The sequence below is a fragment of the Marmota marmota genome, unplaced genomic scaffold, assembly GCF_001458135.2.
Source record: "Marmota marmota marmota unplaced genomic scaffold, marMar, whole genome shotgun sequence".
Lineage (NCBI taxonomy): Eukaryota > Metazoa > Chordata > Mammalia > Rodentia > Sciuridae > Marmota > Marmota marmota.
The window spans coordinates 520726-545306 of record NW_025999926.1 but is presented as its reverse complement, the minus strand read 5'-3'; the positions used below and the strand labels follow the sequence as shown (position 1 = coordinate 545306).

General features: G+C 46.1%; 1 protein-coding gene across 1 annotated transcript in view; it reads right to left on the bottom strand.

Moving 5' to 3' along the window:
* Positions 1–3691: 3691 nt before the first annotated feature.
* Positions 3692–24581, bottom strand: part of Ror2 (receptor tyrosine kinase like orphan receptor 2) — a 51005-nt gene continuing 30115 nt past the window's right edge. Inside the window, exons 5-9 of the mRNA XM_015503979.2 lie at positions 14205–14332; positions 12422–12736; positions 10396–10641; positions 7375–7577; positions 3692–6207 (exon numbers count right to left, since the gene is read on the bottom strand). Of these exons, the coding sequence (XP_015359465.2) occupies positions 4762–6207; positions 7375–7577; positions 10396–10641; positions 12422–12736; positions 14205–14332 (2338 nt within the window). The 3' untranslated portion in view covers positions 3692–4761. The remainder of the gene's footprint in view (positions 6208–7374; positions 7578–10395; positions 10642–12421; positions 12737–14204; positions 14333–24581) is intronic.

Genomic DNA, 24581 nt, shown 5'->3' with positions numbered 1-24581 from the left:
TGAATGTACTGGCTTATTTATGCCTAGAGAAACTCTGGGAAGATCCCTAAGAAATCAGCAACAGCAATTACTTCAAGGTGGAAGGTGGAGGGAAGGCTGAGGGAATGAGCGATAGAAATTCCTGAATGACAGAAATGTATCTGCTATTCATTAATTAAGTGAATGAAATTAAACTGAAAAAGAAATAGAATACTGTAAAAACACTACTGCCCTAATTTTGAATATATAGCAATGAGGCTTGTGTCCTGGCTGTCACCAGGTCAGTCAAAATTCAAGGGGATAAAGCATTACTCTTTGATTTCCAAGGCTGACTACCAAGCACTCAGTAATTTTGAATATTTAAGGTCTCTACGACTTTGGGGAATGACGAGGGGGCTGTAGCTAGAAGTTGAGAGATACCACTTGGTAGTGATATCCTTGACACAGCCTCCCTTTTAAAAGTTCACCTCAAAGGATTTTAAATGTCTCTGGAACAAACATGCACATGGAACTAATGCCTGGGTTTGTTTCAGACATAATCACAAAACATAATCAAAGTGGCTACCAACAGGAACATGAGTAGATTCACTTGCTGGGGGTGTAGCTCAGTGGTGAGCGCCTGCCTAGCAGGTGTGAGGCTCTGGGTTCCGTCCCTAATACCCACCTCCCCCCAAAAAGAAAGAAAATTTCTTTAGAGTATGGCAACTGTGGATAAAAATAGTGTAATTGCATATTTTAAAAAGCCAGAAGGATTTTGGAAGTTATTACCATAAAGAGAAATGATAAATGTTTGAGGAGTTAAATGTTTAACCTGATTTAAACACTACCCAACATATATATGTATGAAACGTCACATGGTACTCTGTTAATATGTATGATCATTGTGTGATGTATAAAAGAGTAAAAATAAAATTAAAAAAATGAAGTGAGTGGATCTCACCATGAGATCACACCATAGGATTTTCCTGAGTTGGTGGGAAGCTCTTGTGACTACAGGGGTAGTCACACATCCTAAGTCAGTACATTAAATTCTGTGCAGTGTGACGACAGGCTGTCTCAATAATTGCTGTTTATCAAAAAATCTAATGGGTGCACAAGGTATACGTGGTGTCTGATGCCTTGATTTAAAACTCAATTACAAGCAGGACATTAGCTGCAAGCCTGTGATCTCAGGAGGCTGAGGCAGGAGGCTTGAGAGTTTAAGCCAGTCTCAGCAATGGTGAGGCATGAAGCAATCCAGTGAGACCTTGTCTCTAAATAAAATATAAAATAGAGTTGGGGATATTCTCAGTGGTTGAGTGCCCCTGAGTTCAAGCCCTGATACCCCCGCCAAAAAACCCCTCAATTGCATGCAAGTAACTCAACAGCTGTGAAAACTTCCCTCCTTTGTGGGGACAAAGCTGTTACATTTACTTGAATCATGTAGTTCAGCTCTATAGTCGATGGCTCTGGCGTGTCCCCACTAAGCCACCGTTGTTCAGTCACATCTAAAGATGTAGCGCAGTTACATTTGGAGTGAGCAGGTGGAGATGTTCTATTGGCACCCCCAACTCCATAGGAAAAAAAACCTTCCCAGTTCCCACTGCTGTAGCTCTACCGAGCTGTCAGAAGCCTGGAGCCCACGGTTAATGTTTGGGGACAGTCAAGGCTGGCCAAAGTGGCACGGAGCCGTGTTTTCTGGTTTTGCTTGTGGAAAAGCAACGGAAGGGTTAATTCTCATGTTTCAACCTCAGGTCTGCACTGAACAGTCAACCCTCCAGGTGAGTCAAGTCGGAGATAGAACCTAGTTCCTACTTCAGATCAGAGGAAATGAGAAGTCACTCCATTTAACCCCACGTCCCTTCCCTATGCAGGGCCGAGAGGGCCTCTGAGGGTGTGTGGGGGGGTTCTGATTCTTGACCCAGTCGGATTTATTTCCTTCCATCCTGATCTTAGGATGAACAAGAAGACACAGAATTTATCTATTTGTGTGTGGGTGAATCTGTGACCTGTATCGTGCTGGACCAGTAGAGCAAGATGAGGACAAGGTACCCCCAACACAGCTCTGCGACATTCGCGGAAACTGCAGAAGTGGAGGGCCTTCTGACCTCATCCTGCCCTTCTCCCCTGAAGCAAGTCATAGAATTCCATGGGCTTCCTCTGAAGCAGGTCCTAGGATCCTCATCCAGAGCAGAGGTGCCCCACCCCGCATACCTGGGCAGAAGGAATGTCCTCATCTCTGAAGGCACAGAGAAGAATCTAACAAATAGGCCTCGCGACGTCCCCCTAGTTAGTTCATTACCGTTGGGCCATGCCCATTGACGATTCTGACCCCGCAGGACATCCCTGTCGATGTCCACTCCGTTAATTTTAACATAAAAACACCATCTCTCCCTAATGTTTTGGGTCTTCTTTTCTAAAGGCTTCTGGGTCACATAAAACTCATACCAAATAAATGGGTATGCTTTTCTCTGGCTGATCTGGGTTTTCTTGTAGAGGCCTCAGGCATAAGCCTTGCTCTGGGGGAGGAAGATCTTATTACAATAGGAGAAACCTTAAGGTCAAAATGATTCAAGATGCTGGACACCCTGGCACGAGGGATCTACTCTAAGAGAAGGAGTTTGTTGTTAAAAAGTGTTTTTTATTCCCCCTAGTGAGTTCTCGTCCTCACACACACTGGTGTACAATCCCTGGGATCCATGAACCTTGCCAGACTGTGAGTCAATTTGAATGTAGGCTGTGAAGGAGAATGAGGGTGAAATTCATCATCTGAGATGCGCTCCTTGTCCCCTGAATGTGTCCTGAGGTGCAATGATTCTCTGCCTCAGTAGTTCTCAGTGTGAGATTGCATCCTAGGCCCCTCATTAGAAATGCACATTTTGGGGTAACCGAGTCCTGCCGGGTCAGAATGGGCACAGGGAAGGCAGTGAGCCTTCTGTCACAAGATCTGCAGAGCATCAGCTGCAGATTAAGCCTACCCTGAGCATGCCCACAGCCCTGTTTCCCCTCTACCACTCCAATAGACGGGGAGTGGCTCTACGAAAATGTTAAGATAAAGGGCCCAGCCTAGGTTGCGTGCTGGCTGCCAGAATCACCTCCAGGTTATGGCCCTGGTTCCATAACCCCTGCCTGACAGGGAGCCCTGGAGCCACTGGCCTGCAGAGATGTCTTCTGGCCCAGCTCATTGCACCCAGCTGCACTACAGATGGAACAGGGGGCTGAGAGCTCTAGGCTCACCCCCTTCCCCACTGTCCTTCCCAGATCCCAGCCCTGTGTGGAGGCCCCAGAAAATGACCGATTCCAGGTCTAAAAATGTCAGGGGCCAGTTTAAAACCAAAGACCATCATCATCTTCACATCATCTGCTACTGATTCACACTTGAGCTCTCAACAGAAGCAGCAGGGGGAAAAATCAACTTGACTGTAAACGAGAGTTACTGGGGGCTGGGAAGAGGGGTGGGTGAGCATGTGCTATAGGCATGTGTTCAAATATCACACTGAACCTCATCAACGTGCACAATGAACACATGGTAATTGAAAATTAATTTTTAAAAAAATGGAATTGATTTCCATCGGTTCTCTATGCTACGACTACACGGGCTTTAGCATGGAGTTGCTGGTCCTAGGTGAACCTCCCAAATCCACAGAAAGGGCCCAGAGAATCACCCCGCGTCTCCTTCATTCTGCAGGCACCTTACACAGCCCTCTCCTTCCAGCCTGGAAGAGCGCAGCCGAAGGTTCTGTTTCACTTTATTGGATACACCAGGTGTGGGATTTACACAGAACAACAACGAGTGCCAGAGAGAGACAGCGAGCCTGCTGGCCTTTGGGTCTCGGGGTTCTGAAATGAATGGACCTCGCTTCCACACGGTACAACAAGCATCCCAAAGTGGATAATGTAAACAGTTAAATTACTAAGTCATTATTCAAGCTCAAAATACTTCCATGAAAACGGCATACAAAAAAACAAACAAACATATAAATTACATTTAAGGTCTGTACATGATTCTTTAAAAAAAAAATTAACAATACTGCGTTCTGTACAATATTGCTTCCTTTTGAACATTCTAAACCCCAGAAATATTTTCCCTTGAATTCCAGCAAAGTGGGCAAAATACACATGCAATACAATTAAAACCATTTCACAAAAATACAGGATTGTGTGGGTTTCTATAAAGGCACATTTTGCTTGAATATAGGGAGCTCCCATTTCAGAAGCCCCTGTTTCTTTGGACCCTGGTAGGTGGCAGTGTGCTGTCCTGCTGATCTTTGGCTGGGAAACACGACTGGCAGGGAGGCAGCAGGGAGAAATGGCGCTCCCTCCATCCTTAAACCAGCAGGCTGGCTGATGAGAATCTCAGATCCCGAGGTACCACCTGCTACCTACCCCTTCACAGACCTGTTCTCCCCACATTTCTAATACTTGATCCATATACCATATGGAGTGAAGATGTTGCCTATGTTTCTGCAGAGAATTCGCAGCTCACTAGTGATTGAGCACCAGGATGAATGCAGGCAGAATAGGGCTCACTATGTGTCCTGCTTCTGAAGAGGTCACACTACTGGGGCCCCTGCCCAGCTTAGGTGCAGGTGTGGCCTCCAGACAAACAGGAGGACCCAGAGGCAGCTCTGAGTGCAGAGAATGAACAAGACAGGTGCAGGATTTTCGGTCAGTGAGTGTGACCAGCCCTCCAGTGCCTGGGCTCTTGTGATTACTGTGGTTTGTGATCTCTCAAAGGGGGTTGAAGTCCCTGTGGGGTCACAGTGGGGTCTCATCCCCTGGTGCCTGGGCCCCGGGTGCCCCTCAGGCTTCCAGCTGGACTTGTGCTTCGTCCATCTGCAGAGTGTCATTGTCCCCTAGGAGCTCGGTCTCTGGGACAGAGCCATCTTCTTCCTCCTCTGCTTCCTGTACAGGGCTCTGGACCACATCTTCCGGGATGTTCTGAGCATCCTCAGTGCCCTCCGAGAGCAGAGCTGCCCTGTCTGCCACGGATGTGTTGGAAGGTGCCGTAGTGACGTAGCCTGTGCTGGTGGAGCCGCTGCCACTGTGGTGTGAGCTGGGTTTGGGGACCATCTGAGGGGGCACCTGCTGTGGAGCCATTTGCATAGGGATCTGGACTGGGTAGAAGTTGGGCAGGTACGCCCCATAGGCAGGCACTGGCTGGTAGCCATTGACGGGGATGTAGAGCTGGGGCGGGGGCACCATGGGTCTGATCTGGCCCTTCATGGGGATGAACTGGGGCTGTGGGAAGGGCTGAGCCTTCTGCTTGGGGCCCATGTAGCGGGCGTTGCTCACATTGCTCACGGGGCTGGTGCTCAGGGAGCTGGTCTGCGTGGTGTTGCTGGCTCCCGAGGTCTGCGCTGAGCTGTTGTAGTTGGACAGGTTGCCCCAAGCTCGCAGCCGGCTGTGGATGTCCTTGAAGCGTGGTCGCCTGCTGGGGAACTCGTTCCAGCACTCGATCATGAGGGCATAGACCCAGGCAGGGCAGTCATCCGGGCAGGGCAGCACCTGCCGGTTGCGGATCATCTCCACCACGTCCTGGTTGGAGTACCCACAGTAGGGCTGCAGGCCGTAGCTGAAGACCTCCCACAGGACCACGCCGTAGGACCAGATGTCCGAGTCGATGGAAAACTTGCCGCACATGATTGCCTCGGGGGACATCCAACGGATGGGCAGCAGCGAGTTCCCCATCAGCTTGTAGTAATCGGCAGAATACACCTCGCGGAAGAGGCCCAAGTCTGAGATCTTCACGTTCAGCTTGTCATACACCAGCACGTTGCGGGTGGCCAGGTCCTTGTGGACCACGTGGTGGCCGGACAGATACTCCATCCCTGCTGCGATCTGCGCCACGACGTGCACGAAGTCGGGGGGCTCCAGGGCGGACTTCACTGTGCGGTCATCATCGGTGCTGCCCACGTCTGAGTGGGGCGAGCGCATGACCAGGAACTCGTGGAGGTCACCGTGCGAGCAGTAGCTGAAGATCATGCTGAGGGGCTGGTCCTTGGTCACCATGCCCAGCAGGCAGACGATGTTGGGGTGCTGCAGCCGAGCCCGCAGCATGGCCTCGTGTCTGAACTCCTCCCGGAGCGGGCCCTCTGCTTTGTCCTTCAGCGTCTTGATGGCCACCACCTGGGTCTGCTCCCCCTGGGTGGGCCCAAACAGATGGCCTTTGTAGACCTTGCCAAACCGGTCCTCCCCCAGCTCCTCCATGAACCTCACTGAGGACAAGCTGATCTCCTTGAGTTTGGCCTGTCAAAAAAGAAAAGCCCCAAATTAAACTTTTCTGCCACTGCCAATGGCAGAGGAGGAGCAGGGAGACTGGGAGGGGTCAGAAGTAGCCCTTGTGCCACCATCACCTTGCAGAAGACCCCCTGGTCCTAACTGTCCTGCACATGGCCACCCACAATGTGCCCTGATGCAGTCTGTCTGAGTCCTCCCACGGTCCCAATCAGTCTGCATATCAGGTTCCTCTAAAGTGTGACCAAGGTGCTACTGCAGACCTCCCTCCCACCCCCACGTGTGTGTGCACACCTGTGTGTTTGCACGTACTCACACTCAGACACATGTCTGGCGACCGCGCCTGAGCACCAGCTCTCCCACAGCCACCCTGGACTCTCCCAGTGGGCTGCCTCCACATCCCTCCTGTGCGTGGCTACACCACAGCAAGATCCTCCTCGGCTCCTGCCCACGGCCAGTCCTCAGCACCTCCCTGGCTGAAGAGATGGATGAGCCAACTCTCCCTGACCACCTCAAAGGGCCCTTCCAAGTCGGGGGGAACGGCGCTCCCCAGAGCTGGAGATGAAGGTAAGCACCCTCAGGAAGGCGGGCAAGGCTGGCACCTGCTTTTTCACCTGCTGTCTTTCAGAATTTCCTACCTGCCCCCCTTTCATTTAAGAACATTCAGAGTGGGGACCGTCTCTCAGAGGTGGCTGGTCCCTCCTACTCGCATGAAAAAACTGGTTTTCTCTGCTTCCCCCAGAATCAAATGCAGCAAAACCAAATCTGAATGAAAACTGAGTGGAAAATAGGTCCCAGATCCTTAAAAATGCCACCGGCAGCCTCAAATTGTGGGACTGTTTTTTTTTTTTTCCTTTCTCTCAGGTCACCCCGTGGACACAGTTGAGGTACCTGAGCAGCGAGGGCTGTTTGCTGGGCCACACAAGGTGCCTTGGTCTAGTTGTGGGGGAGAAGCTGTGGACTTCATATTTAGTGAATTCCAAATATGCCTGCCATTCATTTTCTACACACACACACACACACACACACACACACACCGATGTATTTTAGAGAAAAAAATAGTCAGATAAAATCATGTGCTGTGTATGGAGGAAATGAAGAAAACAGGTCTCCCAGGTGACCAACCCTGGAGGACACAGCCTCAAAAAGCTGCCTTGTTAGAAGACAAAAGCAAAAGACCTGCTTGTGCTGGTTGATGAGTGGCATCTCCACGTCCTGGCTGGGCGAGGCCATCAGCTGCCGGCGCTGAGGGGTGGACGCGGATGCTTTCTGCTTATTGCGGCACATGCAGACCAGGAAGAAGAGGCAGGCGATGACCAAGGGAATGGCGATGCTGGGAACCAAGATGTACAGAATGCCCATCTTGCTGCTGTGTCGGGGACCTGCGAATGAGAAAGAGGCTTTGGTGAGTCTTCAGAAAACACCCCCCTTTCAACTCTAAGTTCTCTGCCCAGGCAAAACATGTCAGCACAAGTGGACAATCCAATAAATTACACAAAGGAGCAAAACTGTACACCAGACCTTAAAAAATACATAAATATTGCTCATCCTATGTGGAAACCACCACAAACCACCCCCCAACAGGGAAACAAACACTTTTCTTTCCTGATGCTTTGGACACCGTGGGAACAGGTGTTGAGCAGTATTACATTTTTCACCAAGGTCTCCTCCCCTCCTGATTTTGGTGAGATTTAGGAAATACATCTGATGTCCTTGACCGTGGTGGGTCAAACTCGGCTCACACTTGGGATCAGAAACGACCTTTTCCTCATTCAGTATTTTGATTTTTTAAACATTTTTGTATCATATTAACATTGCCTTTTAGAATACTACTTAAAATGCATTTAATTTAAAAGAGCAAGGGAAATCCATGAATTTGCCCAATACAATATGCAAAAAGGGTAAAGGAATTCTTGAAAAACAGGAGGTAAACAGTAGGAAGCCTTCAACTACCTTCTGCTTTTCTCTCCCCGTGAAAAGCAGCGCTTTGTCTCCCCCTACAGGGCAATGGAAAGTGGCAGCGGGGCACACAGGAGCCAGGCTGCAAGACCTCGGTAAGCAGGGATGGGTCCTGGGGGCTGGGCAAGGCAGGGGGCTGGCTGTCCTGGGGCTGCTGGCCCAACCCTCCAGCCCAGCAACTCCTCTGGCCCTTCAAAGCTACTGTATTTAAGAGCCAGTGGCCTGACTGAAGAAGGCTGACCCCTTCCCTGTATGTGATGAAAGGTGGGCTCTCCAGAGGCACTTCCCTGTATCCCTTAAGGAACTACGTGGTCTTATGTTTACCCCTTGGCTTTGTAAATAACTACCCCAGACTTGGATGGCTCTATGACCAGGGGGCAATGAACTCCCCATCTGGAAGAAAACAAAAAAATTCTGGTCAACATGATCTATGAAAAAATTGATTTGGTCTCAAAATGAGTAGTCTAGTGCTCTCTTAGGAAAAGTCACAATGTCCCAAACCTAGTCTCACCTGTGCCCTCCAAATAAGATAAAAATCAAATAAAGTGAAAGAAAAAACTCTCTTCTGTCCCCACCCAGCAATTTCCCCCATCCCCAAAGTGTCCAGGAGGCAGATGTTCCTGAAGCCTCAGGGCCCATGGACATTAGATTCCAGTTTGTTTTTCATTATTAGGATGAGGAGTGCAAGCTGTCCCTCATGCCAAAATCAGGAGCGAGAACTCTGTCATTGCAATTACATGATCATCTGCCTTGTTATGATCTTTTAAAAATTACCAATACAACTCATGCTTATTGGGAAAAAATGGACTGCAGAATTGTGAGCATTAAAAAGTAAATATTCCTCGTAGCCTTGTTCATGTTGATGCTATTAAAAGCTGTCATATTGTTAATAGGTCAATACTCCATTTATTATGTATATCTTAGTTTCAACCACGGGAAACCACTGACATTTAACTATTCTGATATCCAGGAACAGTAGTTTCATATGGTGTTTTACCAGAGACCAGACTTCATTTTAAATTGAATTGTGTCACCTGTATTTTCCTGCTCCTGGTTTTGGAACAGAATCAAATATTTTGGACAGGTCCGTGGGTTCTTTTATAGCTGTGTACTACTCCCCAATATGGATCCACTTCCACTATCCCATGCAACCTCCTACTGTTAAATTAGTCTATTTTGCATTTAGTTCTCGGGAGTGTTTCTGCAAGAAATATCCTTGCATGTCTGCCCTGTAAATGCAGCTACCTCTGCAACATAAGATTCCAGTGATTGCCAGATCAAACAATGCGCCTATTTTTCTTCATGGGCACTAATAACGTCCTTCCTTGCAGGAAATGGATCTACAGGACTGTACCCGGGTTGAGCTCCTGGTATTTTCATTCTTACAGTTTATTCCTACTATGAACATACATTCCTGAAGAGGTGTCTGAGCTGCTGAGCAAAAGCAGTGATAAATCTGGAGCCACTGAATCACAGCTTCAAAACCGCGCTAGATAAATACTCACAGGTACTCACTCCTCAGTAGGCCGGGGGTACCTGGGCTTCACAGGAGGGGGTGTCCAGGCACAGGGGAGCCTTAGCTGCCCCACAGATTGACCTGTCCTTCTGCATGGTCCCACAGTCTCCCACCAACCCACCACCTCCGGTTCCCAGCTGAGTTCAGTCACTCAACTACCACAACGTACACAATTGAAACTCAGAGACAATAACCGCTGAAGTTTAATCATTGACTACACAATCTTTTCCAATTTTTTATGTAGCAGACGCTCAGAGGGAATGTTAAGAGACCATGGATTCTATTTTCTCCTTATTCTACCAGTTCTGTGTGTGAAAGCTCAGAAGCAGGAAAAGCCCAAAAGATGGGAGTGGGGGACTGGGGGTGGGGGGAGCATCTTTCTTTATATTGTGTGATAATGTCCACGGAGGGACAAAGATGGCAGCTGAATTCCAGGACCGGACCCAGGTAAAGGGATGGAGGAAAGATCCAGAATGCAAACAGTAGCTGCCACTGTGAGCTGAACTTATGGGCTACTTGCACAACATTCTCCAGACTTCCCCCATTTTAAGACACCCCATAAGGATCTGATTTTATGTCACAACCAGCAACATTCTGTTTAAAACAATCACATGGTTAAGATGGGGCTCTGTGGTCCCCTCTGTCCCGAGGCAAGACAGAACATTCTCATCACAGGTGAACTCAACAGTCAACATTTTAAAAAAAGAGAGAGAGAGAATACATACTACACGAGGGTACGTCACACAGTTCCATGCGTACGTTTTTATTCTGCGTAAAGCACCAGGGGCCTTCCATCTGGCCTCCGGGGTTCCGGCAGTAGGCATGCCCCCCTCCGAGCTCGGGGAAGTCTGCGCTGGACAGGTGGTGGCTGTGGGGGTGCTGCAGGGCCCATGGCTGGCACTGGTGCCCCGACTTGGTAGTGCTGGCAGTTCCTCTGTAGTCTGAGCCCGAGCCGTTGTAGCACTGATGATCTGAGAGAGGCAGACGCATTAGGAGGTGCGCACACCCGGGGACCTGGCCCACCCTGGGGGCACAGAGTTCACCCTCCTTCAACTATTTATTTTAGGAAGGAACAGACCCACTTGGCCTGCATGGGCCCAAATGGGAATTTCCAAAAGACCAAAGGATTTTACATATCGTCCAAGAAAAGCAGCATTAAAAATAAGGACTCAATAAAGTCTAAGCCCACAAATAAAATTGAGGGCACCTTAGGGACATACGTGAAGGAAAGCTGTCAGAAGTTATTCCATGGCCCTGGAACCACCTTTGGAAATGTCAATTCGGACCTCATTCTCACTCATTACTAAAAGCAGAATTGAACTGTACAAATCCCAGCGGCTCGGGAGGCTGAGGCAGGAGGATCGCAAGTTCAAAGCCAGCCTCAGCAACGGTGAGGTGCTAAGCAACTTAATGAGACCCTGTCTCTAAATAAAATACAAAATAGTGCTTGAGTGCTCCCAGGTTCAATCCCTGGTACAAAAAAAAAAAAAAAACTATACAAGCAGCGAGGACAAATCCAGGCCTGGCCCTGCAACCTGGAGACCACCTCCACCACCCAGGGAGAAGCCAGGCTCGGCCACTGTGAGAACGGTGTCTATGGAGGAGCCAGAGGTAAGGATGTGCATGTGTGGAACATTTACCCAGTGTTTACCTCAGGCCCTCTTCTAAGATTTAATCATTAACTCACCTAATCTTCATTCCAGCTGCACAAGGTTAGTGCTATTGCCCTCATGGAATATGAGGAAACAGGAGTTTCAGCAACTCCCTCAGGTCACACTGGAAGCCCCGTGGCCAGGAGTTATGAGGGACATGCTGGACCCTGAGGCCAGGCCCTACCTGCCTTGGCAAGGCACCCTGTGCACTTCTGGAAACCCCAGACTCGTCAGAAGCTAAAACATCCCTGGAGCCTGAGAGGAAAAGGGGTCTCACCTCTCATGGGGACAACAATCCTGACATTCTCGGAATGTCGGCAGAACTCCCTGTCCCATGCCTTCTTCCCTGACTGGCCTTGCCACCCTGCCAGGGCCTACTAAACACCTAGAGAACACAGGCTGCTCTGCTGCCCGGAAGGGGAGGTGGGGAGCATGGCTTTTGTCCTCTACAGACCCCCAAGGGGCCACACACACCCAGCCTCAGGTTCAGAAGAATCAAGTGCCCCACTCCACAGCTGAGGTCCTGTATTGCAGGGAAAGGTGCCTGGGAAGGTGGGGAGACCATCCACATTCCCTTTTGTAGTGACACAGGGCTTCTGGATCCTTCTGAGCTCCCACTGTGCATCATCTCCACGTCTCCAACTTGTGTAAGTCTAAGAGGGGATTGTGCTTCAGAGGTCTGGAGAGAGGGCTGGGAGCCCACGTTTCCCCAGGGCCCAAGATGCTGTGGACCATCATAGAAGCTAGGATGCTGGTCCTCTCCTGAACACTCCCTGCAGGTTTCTTTGGCAGAAACCTGGATCACTCCCCATCTGGAGACAGGAAATCCCAAGCTCAAGGGAGTAGAGGGACTGAACTCCAGTCCCAAAGATGGACAGCATTCAAGCAGGGTGTGAATCTGGGTCTGAATAACTTGCAATCCCTAGCTCTTTACCACCAGGTGGCTGCCCTTGGGATGGGGGACTGGACAGAGAGGCTCTGGCCGCTATGCCCTGCTTAAGCAAGGCAGATGGGGGTCCCCTGGGCAACAGGCCAACTCAGAGCCCCCATTTCAAGCCCACACACTGCCCCTTTCTGCTCCAGGGTTGGGGGCACTCACAGCGGCCCAGCCTCTCCGCTGGGATGCCGATGCGCATGCAGTTGGCTGCATCCGGGCTCTCGGGCATGGGCAGCGCCTCGCACTTGGGCAGCTGCAGACGCATGAGGATGAGCGGGTTGGAGCGCGCGATCGTGTACTCCTGGCGGCACAGGTCGCTCTCCAGGACCTCGCACTCGTCGCGGCACAGCTCCCGCGGCTTGGGTGCCCTGGAGCGGGCGTCACACAGCGGGAACACGAAGTGGCAGAAGGACGGAATGGCGAACTGCGAGCACTGGTCCGACAGGTGCGTGGAGGTCCCGATCATGGTGAAGGCCGCTGCGGAGACACGCGACCCCTGTGAGTGGTGGTTTGGGGCTGCATGCCCAAGCCCCTCTGAGCCCGTGTTTTGCACCTTGACACCCTGCCTGCACCCAGCTCCCTAACTTCGTCCCCATGTGGTCCCTGCCATCTGTACCTGTTCCCCTGGCACCAGTCCCTCCAACCGCAGGGGAGAGAGGGAGGGGAACAAATGGGGCCTGGGGGGCTGGGCTGGCGCTCACCACTCCGCCTTCACCTATGAAAGGCTGCTTTGCATTAATGGTCCTGGACAGCTGAAGACAGCGCCCTGAGACTGAGCCCCCCCACACAGGAGAAAACTTGGAAGATGGAATTTAGTCTCTGGGGCGCCCCAGCTCCACTGACTTTTACTTGGAGTGCCACCTGTAGCCAGCAGGTGGCGATGCTGCCACCCACTTATTCTTGGAAGACCCCCCCTGGGCACCAGCAGGTTGTGAGGAAGCCTGTTCAGGACCTGTGTCAACCTGTGATTGAGGCCTCTCAGTCCTTTCTGAGCCCGTTCAGTAAAGTGATTTGCTGAGGCCCCACTTGGTGGAGTGAAAATGCTCACAGAGCCTATAAAATGGGCCTGGAAGAGATGGGTCCAGGAGTAGGCTGGCAGAGGACATTATTCCCTATAACCCATTTGAGTTCTGTGACATAACTCAGTGTCCACAGGTCTAGTGCCCCTTATCTGCACAGCTTGGGGACCAGAAGTATTTTGGTTTGGGGATGTTTTCAGATTCTGGAGTATTTGCATACACACAAAGAGATATCCAGAGGAAACCCAATTTTAAACATAAAATTCACCCACATACACATAGCCTGAAAGCAATTCTGCAAAATATTTTCAATAATTTTGTGCACAAAACAGTTTGTGTGCCCTGAATCATCAAAAGTTAGGTTTGGAATTTTCCACTTGTGTCATGTTGGTGCTCAAAAAGTTTCAGGTGTTGGAGTATTTTGGATTTTTGGATTAGGGATGCTCAGGCTGACAGATAAGAGGTGGGTGGGACCTCTAAGAGGTGGGGCTTAGTGGGAGATCATTAGGTTTGCTGGCAACAAACCCACTGGCCCTCAGAAGGGTCCAAGGTAGTTCTCTTGGGATCCTGCCTAGATCTCTCTTATCATAAAAGAACAAGCCTGGGCCCTCCTGGGCTGTTCTGGCTTCCTGTTATATATGTTATCGGTCCTCCTTGCATGTGCTCTCATCACGCACGGTGCCTGCCATTCATCATGTGATGAAGCCAAGAGGACACTCATCAGAGCTGGCATCATGAAGTTTAGACTTTCAGCCTCTGAATCTGTGAGCTACACAGACCTCTTTTCTTTATAGTACCCTGCAAGCGAGAAAAAAGAGAGATTCACTCTCTGTGCCATGAACAATAAAATGTACAAGTGGCAGCTGCCTGCACAAAGAGGACCTTCAAGTGCTTGATGTCTCATGAGAAACGTCTGTAGCTCCTACCTGTGATTCGGTTTTCAATCTCCCCCTGCATCTGGAGGGAGTCCACATAAATGGTCCGGTTCCCAATAAAACGTGCACAGGCGATTCCCCGGTAAGGCTGGCAGAATCCGTCCTCCTGGTAGTCATCCCTGGTGAAAGCACACAAGGTCCGTAAGCGCAGCAGGAGATGTCAAACATTCCCAATGATTTGATTTTTAAATCCGGCATCTTACAATCCAAGAATTTTGCCCTTTGGTATTTACCCAGATGAGCTGAAAATTTAGAAGTCCACACAAAAACTCGCATGAATATTTACAGCAGCTTTGTTCAAAATTGCTAAAACTTGGAGAAAACTAAGATGCACTTCAGGAGGTAACTGGACAAACAGAAATGGATGCACCCAGACAGTGGAATAGTATTCAGTGCTAACATGAAATGAGCTACTGAGCCACAGGAAGGGAGGAAATTGAAATGCACTTTACTGGTGAAAGGAACCAATCTGGAAAGGCTACATACTGTGTGATATCCCAACTATATGATACTGTGGAAATGCAGAAGTATGGAGACAGTAAAAAGACCAGTGGTTGCCAGAGGTACAGTTGAGGGGGGGATGGGCAAAGGCATGCAGAAGACTTTTAGGGCAGAGAAACTATTGCTAATGATACTATCATGGTCATCATGGGGGTCACTACACATTGGTCAAAATCCATAGAAGGTAAAACACAAAGAGTGACCCTGAATGTAGAGCACAGAGTCCAGTTCACATGACGTATCATCATGGGCTCATCAACTAATTAATAGGGGAGACTGTGAGGAAGGTGAGGGGAGAGAACAGGAAACTCTCTGCCTTGCTGTTCAGCATTTCTGTCAACCTGAAAGAGCTCTCAAATTAACCTCTTAATCAAGAACAAAACCCAAACACCCTGGCATCGTTAAAGGAGTGTGGGACGCAGGAGGGCTCCTTAAGGGTGAGACGTGGCTGGGCAGGTGGTTCTGTGTAAACGCACAAATGCACCCATGTCAGACATGAGGTGTGATGCTTCCCACCCCTGGTGCACACCAGAGCTGACCGACACTCCCTGCACACACACTTCCCTTGTTTGCAAACAAGGATTTTATGAAAACAATGATAATGCAAAAGCTGCATTCTGTCATTAAATCACAGGAGAGAAATCTTGAGGAGGAGGAAAGCTGCACAGAGGCATCTTCTAGTATATCCAAAGGCAACAGATGCAGGGAAAAGGAAGCCTCACCCTCAAAGAATTTGCAAGGGGAGATGCACGCTTCGACACCCCAAGATGAGAGTCGGCTGCTGCTTCCTGGGCAGCAGGACCATGCGCAGATGTGCAGCAGGCCTGAGAGGGGGACACGTGACAGCAGACTGCTGTCCTTCCATCCTGCAGTCCAGCCTTCCCAGCCCTGAAGTGAAGGGGACACAGTCCCCCCTCGAGGTCGCCGTGGGAGGTGTGCTAAATTATTTTCTGCAGAACCAATTAGTCCAGCTATAGGCACTGAAACCCATCGTTGTAAAGACCCAGGTGCACCACACAGTGGGCCTGGGCTTCCAGAACATGTCTCTGCTGATCCCCTCAAAGGTGCAACTCAGTAGCTTGTTTTCTAGCAAACTGGGGACTGATCCCATGAGTGAGCACACTTACCTCTCCACCCTGCATGGGGCAGACCATCCCCAAATGAAACCTGAGTTGTGCTCAGTTTAACCCCATGGACTTAAAAACTCCCCGAGTGAGCTGCTACAGAGGCTGAGGCGGAATGCTTGCAGCAGATGAGGGGCCCCAGCACGACCATCTCTCTTCTGGGTTCTCCCCCACTGCGGTGCCTTCTCAAGCCCCTAAGGAAAAGTTCTTTTTCAAAGAAAAGAACCTGAAGCCATAAATAATCCAAATGAGGAGGTCTGGGTTTCAGCAAGGGTAGGATGCCCTTCTCTTGAGCTTGCATGTTTATCTTTGGGTTCCTTCTAGGGAGTTTAAATAGACAAGCATATTGACTCGGTGAGCCCAGCCCAAGCTCCTTCACCCTAACCCTGAGCTGAAGTTTATTGCTGGTTAAAAACACCGACATAATGAGAGCTGCCTCTGCCCTGGTGCTTGTGGTTGGGTGGAGGGTGCTTGTGGTTGGGTGGAGGGTGCTTGCATTAACATCAGCTAAGCCTGAGAGAGATTCCCCCCAGCCCCGGGGACAATCCTGCAAGGGTGAGCACTTTCTTTTCTTCCCTGTCAGATTTAAGGGAGAGAACACTGGGCACTTGCTGCAGGCTTCTCCCTGGCCATAGGCCAGGTGCTGACAGGGTGGAGTGAGAAACTGAGGTACAGGGTGGACAGTAAGGGGCTCACGCTCCCCTCTTCAGCACTCTGTGGCTTCCGTCTGAATCTTCGAAAACATCCCAAAAGCCAAACAGAAGGGGTTGGAAAATGACCTCCTTGAATTTTGAAGAATACAAGTGGGAGTTACTTTCTACTTTCAAACAAAATTATGTTTCATGTTTACCTGGCCTGGTTCAGGAGCACTGAAGAGTACCAGAGCTGGAGAAAGTCTGAGACAGAATCTGGGATCTATGAAATTCCTTAGACCATGCAAGTGAAAGGGACATGCTCACCCCATGGTAGAACATCTGTGCTATGAATCTGAAACCCTTCTGCCCTCCTAATGTGGGCACTGATCCAAAGCCTGATGATACATGGATACAGAAGAAACTTCTACACCAAGAAGTCACTGCCAAGGAGGGGAGAGAGAAATAACCACAACAGTGGGTAAGAAGATGCAACGGAGAGGGAGTAGCAGGCGGAAGGGAAACGCAGAGGAAGGAACCAGCATGCTGGGATAGAAAGTGCTCTTCCACAGGGGCTGAGAGGAGGGTGGGCAGACCCACCACCTTCCCTGGATGGCACCTGCTGAAAATTAAAAAAATATGTGAAGAAGGTCAATACAGGGGCCTGGCGTGGTGGCGCAGGCCTGTAATCCCAGTGGCTCAGGAGGCAGAGGCAGGAGAATGGCAAGTTCAAATCCAACCTCAGCAACAGCAAGGTGCTAAGCAACTCAGTGAGACCCTGTCTTTAAATAAAATACAAAATAGGGCTGGGGATGCGGCTCGGTGTTTGAGTGTCTCTGAGTTCAATCCCTGGCACCCACCCACCCCCTCCCACAAAAAAAGAAGATCAATTCAGGGACAGAAATAATGAATGAGTTTTAAGGGAAACAAAGGATCTTTTAAGATAAAAAAAAACACATCAAAATTCAAATGTAGTCAATATTTTATAGGGAGTGAAACATTTTTTCCCATAAAAGATTTTTTTGTTAAAAAGTAGTGAAATTATTTTCATAATTGTTCCTTATTATGAGAGGGTTCATAATAAATGGGCTGCCTGCCGGAGTGCAGCTGAGGGTGCTAAAACTGAATCTCCAATTTAGCGGGAGGCACAGGCAAGAGGACAGAGAGCAAACCAGCCACGTTAACAAAGACAGCAAAAGCTCTGTAAGCAATTACAAAACTCAGCCCTCTTCACAGAAAGTTAACAAAATCCAGAGTGCAAGCCACAGTGAAATAGAGAAAGTCACAATGATAGCTGGAAATTTAATATCATTAAATGCAATCAGTGGAATTCAGGGAAGCAATCCATGGAACTAGTCAAAACTTAGTGAAGAAACTCACAAGTGCCCAAACTCTAAGCACCATCCTGATCTGACGAACACCTATAGAGCAATATGCCCAACCAGAGCAGTCCCTACATCTGTTCAGTCCACAGGGAATGGGCACCCCAACAGATCACATGTGCAGCCATAAAACAACCCTCAATACATTTAAAAGGAGCAAAACCAAAATTCTGTAACCACAGGGAACAAAATTAGAAATCCATAACAAGAAGATATTTAGAAACTCTCCAAAGTTTTGGAAATTAAATAGCAAACTTCCGAAGAACCAAAAGGCCAAAGAAGAAAATGCAGAACTAAACAATATGAAAAATCAAAGTATAGGATATCAAAGGTTTGTGGGGCAACTACAAGGTATAATTAGGAATTTAGAGATTTATGTGTTTAAATTAGGTAAAGTTTATAACCTAAGAATTTTTAAGAATGAGGGCAAGTTAAATCTGAAATGATTAAACCACTACAGTCAAAAGCAGAAATTTATACACCAGAAAACAAACAATATAAAAATCAGTAAAGCCTAACATTAATTAGTGCTTCAAAAAAATTAATGTAGCTGCATGTGGTGGTGCACACTTGTAATCCCAGTGACTGAGGAGGCCAAGGCAGGAGGATCACAAGTTTGAGCCTCAGCAATTTAGTGAATTCTTATCTCAAAATAAAAAATAAAAAGGATGGGGGGATGTAGCTCAGTTGTAAAGGACGCTTGTATTCAGTACCAAAAAACCCCCCCAAAAACCAAGTAACATAGTTGTCATAGTTGCTAACATCTAGAAAAACTGATTAAGAAAGAGAAAAACTCACATCACCAATATCAAGAATGCATAGGGGAACATCACCGAAGACCCTACAGATGTTTAACAGTAAGAAACATCATGAACAAAGTAAACAGATTGAGTTAGAAAAGAAGACAAATTCCTTGAGGAACAAAAAACACCAAACAAAAAGAAAAACTCAGAATAACCCTCAATTTCTTGAGGAATTTGAAGCTGTAATTAATTCCTTGAAGTTGTTAAAAACAAAAACAAAAACAAAAACAAACAAACAAACAAACAAAAAACCCTTCCCACAATTAAAACAGAGAAACTGGGAGTTGCCAAACATTTAAAGAAGAAATGTCAGCAGTGTACACAAACTCTTAAGAGAAAATACTGGAGTAAAGGACACTTTCTAATTCATTTTATGAGGCTAGCACAACTGTGCTACAAACATCTAACAAGGACATCAAAAGAACATGCAGATCAATATACCTCATGATCAGAAGGGCAATACCCTCCTCCTCATGTTAACCATGATGCTAACTAAATCTAGCAAAATAAACATGGACAATATTTTAAAAAATGCATAATGGACCAACTGGGATTAACTCCAGGAATAAAGTTACTTCAACATTGAAAAGTCAGTCAATGAAGGAGAGAGGCCCGCCCCAGTGCTGAGCCACAAGGCACCCGGCACCCGTGCAGGGGTTCCTTATTCACCAAAGCGTGGCTCCACAGCCCAACATCAGCATACACATAGGCTTGAGGCTGCCACGGCCACGAAACTGGGATATCGCCGTGTCTATCAATAAGGACCTGGTAAGACGTCACCAAGGTCCCTGTGGGCCTGGCTGCACCAGAGGTATCTCTACTAAGGATGCTACCAGTTATCCTGTTGCTGAGGTCACAGAAAATCTTGTTTCTCCTACTAACAGCCAACTTCTTATGATTACCCTTTCACTAGTCATATAATCTAATACCTCTATATTCTCACAAATCAGACAACCCCCCAAGCCCCCTTCTACCATTAGAAACTATAAACCATTATGCAAACCTATTGTCTGTATAGTAGAAGATAACCGAACTCATCATTTCTGATTATAGCAACAAAACTGTAAATGTAAAAACAGCAGCTAACTCATCTATGGCTGCACACTGGATACATTGAGTGCTGTAACATTGACCTCCCCCTTAAAGGTGAGGTATTGGTAACCTGCAGGGACACCATAAGACAACAGGGCAGAAACTGTAATACGTCGGATCTACACCGCAAGAGAGGAAGACACACAGACATCATGAAAAAACAAGGGAGGAAAGTGCCTCAAACAAATCAAGACACTAGGACAATAGAATCCATAGACAGCGCAGCAGGTGAAATGACAGAGAAGGAGTTCAGAACATCCATAACTAAAATGATCTGGGAATTAAAGAATGATCTAAGTGAGCAGATAGAGGCAAAAACTGATCATATCAACCAAGAGATAAGAGAGCAAATACATGTAGCAAGAGATTACTTCAAAAAAGAGATAGAGATTCTGAAAAAAAAAAAAAAAAAAAACCAAACAGAAATCCTTGAGATGAAAGAAACAATAAGTCAAATACAAAACTCAATAGAAAGCATCACCAACAGACTAGCTCACCTGGAAGACAGGACCTCAGACAATGAAGACAAAATATACAATCTTGAAAATAAAGTTGGCCTCACAGTGAAGATGGTAAGAAATCATGAACAGAATATCCAAGAATTATAGGATACCATCAAAAGACCAAATTTAAGATTTATTGGGATAGAGGAAGGTTCAGAGATTCAAACCAAAGGAATGCACAATCTCTTCAATGAAATAATATTAAAAAAAAAAAAAATCCCAAGCATAAAGAATGAATTGGAAAATCAAATACAAGAGGCCTATAGGACACCAAAATTGTACAAAATTACAACAGATCTACACCAAGACTCATTATAATGAAAATGCCTAGCATACAGAATCAGGATAGAATTTTAAAGGCCGAAAGAGAGAAAATTCAGATTACTTATAAAGGAAGACCAATTGAGATCTCAGCAGATTTTTCAGCCCAGATCCTCAAAGCCAGGAGATCCTGGAAAAACATATACCAAGCTCTAAAGGATAATGGATGCCAACCAAGAATCTTACATGCAGCAAAATTAAGCTTCAGATTTGATGATAAAAAAAATCCTAAAGTAAAAACTAAAAGGATTTACAGCAAGAAAGCCTGCACTACAGAACATTCTTGGCGAAATATTCCACAAGGAGGAAATGAAAATCTGCAAGGGGAAGTGTTGAGGGCCACAGCCGAGTCCGGATGACGCATGGCATTTTTGCCAGAAGTAGTGGTTGAGAGGTGACGCCAGCGAGTTCTCCCGGAGTTCCCGATGAGTTCCAGTTGAGCTCTCGCGGGGAATTCCCGGAGAGTTCCCATTGGTTGGGGAAGTGCCGGAGGAGGGATATTTCCGGTTGCTGGTTCCTGGAGGAACCGCGTGGCGTTGGGGAGAGTTCCCAGGAGCGTGTGTGGAGTGTGCTGGTGGAGTTCAGAAATAAAGTTTGTTCCTGCTTCAGTGGCTCATGATTTGTGCCCAGCCAGACTGCGGCAGGGAAGAACTACAATAAAGGAAGAGCCAACCAAAGGAGAAACCAAGTCAAGTTAAATGCCAAAAATAAACAAAAGTGGGCTGGGGATGTGGCTCAAGCCGTAGCGCGCTTGCCTGGCATGTGTGCGGCCCGGGTTCGATCCTCAGCACCACATACAAACAAAGATGTTGTGTCCGCCAAAAACTAAAAAATAAATTTTAAAATTCTCTCTCTCTCTCTCTCTCTTTAAAAAAATAAAATAAACAAAAGTGACCAACCGGAAGTATAAATCATGTTTCAATAATAACACTGACTGTTAATGGCCTAAACTCACCAATCAAAAGACATAGACTTGCAGATTGGATTAAAAAAAAAAAAGACCCAACAATATGCTGCCTCCAAGAGACTCATCTCATAGGAAAAGACACCCACAGACTGAAAGTGAAAGGTTGGAATAAAATATCCCATTCACATATTCTGCATAAACAAGCAGGGGTTTCCATCCCCATATCAAATAAAGTAGACTTCAAGCCAAAGTTAATCAAATGGGATAAAGAGGGACACTACATACTGCTCAAGGGAACCATACACCAACAAGACATAACAGTTAAAATATATATGCCCCAAACAATGGAGCATCTATATTCATCAACCAAACTCTTCTCAAGTTCAAGAGTCATATAGACCACAACACAATAATTCTGGGTGACTTTAACACATCTCTTTCACCACTGGATAGATCTTCCAAACAAAAGCGTAAAAAAAAAAAAAAAAAACCTATAAAACCCAATAATACAACCAATAACTTAGACTTCACTGACATATATAGATTATTTCATCCTTCAATGAGTGAATAAATTTTCTTCTCAGCAGCACATGGATCCTCTTCTAAAACAGACCATATACTATGCCACAAAGCAACTCTTAGTGAATATAAAAAAGTAGAGATACTACCCTGTGTTCTACCAGACCACAATGGAATGAAATTAGAAATCAATGATAAAATAAAAAACAAAAGCAACTCCAACACCTGGAGACTAAATAATATGCTATTAAATAAACAATAAGTTACAAAAGGTATCAAGGAAAAGATTAAAATATTCTTAGAGGTAAATGAGAACACTGATACAACATATTGAAATCTCGAGAACGTGAATCATTCAGAGTGGCTCCCCACACTCTAGGACACTGTGAAGACAGTTCTAAGAGGAAAGTTCATTGCATGGAGTTCATTCTTTCAAAGAAGAAAAAGTCAATAAATAAATGATTTAACATTACATCTCAAAGCACTAGAAAAAGAAGAACAAATCAACCTCAAAAGCAGTATAAGACAGGAAACAATTAAAATCAAAGCTGAAATCAATGAAATTGAAACAAAAGAAAATTTGAAAAAATTGACAAAATAAAAAGTTGGTTCTTTGAAAAAATAAAATTGATGAACCATTAGCCACATCAATGAAGAGAAGGAGAGAGAAAACTCAAATTACAAACATCCATGATGAAAAAGGAAATATCATGATGGACACTACAGAAATACATAAGATAATTAGAAATAAATTTGAAAATTTGTACTCCAGTAAAATGGAAAATACCAAAGGCATCAACGAATTTCTAGAGGTGTATGATATGCCCAAACTAAATCAGAATAACATACACAATTTAAACAGATCAGTTTCAAGCAAGGAAATAGAGGATACCATCAGAGAAGCCTACCAACCAAGAAAAGCCCAGGACTAGATGGACACACAGCTAAGTTCTACAAGACCTTTAAAGAAAAACTAATACCAATACTCCTCAAACTATCTCATGAAATAGAAAAAGAGGGAGCACTTCCAAACACATTCTATGAGGCCAATATCACCCTGATTCCAAAACCAAAGACACATCAAAAAAAAGAAAACTTCAGACCAATATCTATAATGAATATAGATGCAAATTTTTTCAATAAAATTCTGGCAAATCGAATACAAAAACATGTCTAAAAGATAGTCACCATCCCAGAAATGCAAGGTTCAACATATGGAAATCAATAGATGTAATTCATCACGTCAATAGACTCAAAGATAAAAATCCTATGATCATCTCAATAGATGCAGAGAAAGTATTTTACAAAATACAGCACCCCTTAATGTTCAAAATACTAGAAAAACTACGGATATATCAGGAACATATCTCAACACTGTAAAAGCTATCCATGCTAAGCCCCAGGCCAACATCATTCTAAAAGGAGAAAAATTGAAAGCATTCCCTTTAAAACTGGAACAGGACAGGGATGCCCTCTTTCAAAACTTCTATTTAACATAGTTCTTGAAACTCTAGCCGGAGAATTAGACAAACAAAAGAAATTAAAGAGATATGGATCGGGAAAGAAGAACTCAAATCATCACTATTTGCTGACGATATGATTCTATACCTAGAAGACCTAAAAAATTCCACCAGAAATCTTCTAGAACTAACAAATGAATTCAGCAAAATAGCAGGATATAAAATCAACACCCATAAATCAAAGGCATTTCTGTACATCAGTGACAAATCCTCAGGAAAAAAGAAACTAGGAAAACCACCTCATTTACAATGGCCTCAAAAAGAAAAAAATACTTGGGAATCAACTTAACAAAAGAGGTGAAAGACCTCTACAATGAAAACTATAGAATACTAAGGAAAGAAATTAGAGAAGACCTTAGAAGATGGAAAGATCTACCTTGTTCTTGGATAGGCAGAATTAATATTATCAAAATGACCATCCTACAAAAAGCACTATACATCGATCCAATGCAGTCACAATCAAAATCCCAATGACATTCCTCATAGAAACAGAAAAAGTAATCATGAAATTCATCTAGAAAAATAAGAAGAGCCAAAGCAATCCTTAACAAGAAGAGTGAAGCGGGGCTGGGGATGTGGCTCAAGCGGTAGCGCGCTCGCCTGGCATGCGTGCGGCCCGGGTTCGATCCTCAGCACCACATACAAACAAAGATGTTGTGTCCGCCGAAAACTAAAAAATAAATATAAAAAAAAAAAGAAGAGTGAAGCGGATGGCATTACTTTTCCAGACCTTAAACTATACTATACAGCAATAGTAACAAAAACACCATGGTACTGGCACCCAAATAGATCTATAGACCAATGGTACAGAACAGAGGACACAGAGACAAACACACATTATTACAGTTATCTCATATTAGATAAAGGTGCCAAAAATATATATTGGAGAAAAGATAGCCTCTTCAACAAATGGTGTTGGGAAAACTGGAAATCCACATTTAACAAAATGAAATTAAACCTCTATCTCTCACCATGCACAAAACTCAAGTCAAAGTGGATCAAAGACCTAGGAATTAAACCGAGACCTTGTGCCCAATTGAAGAAAAGGTAGGCTCAAATCTCCA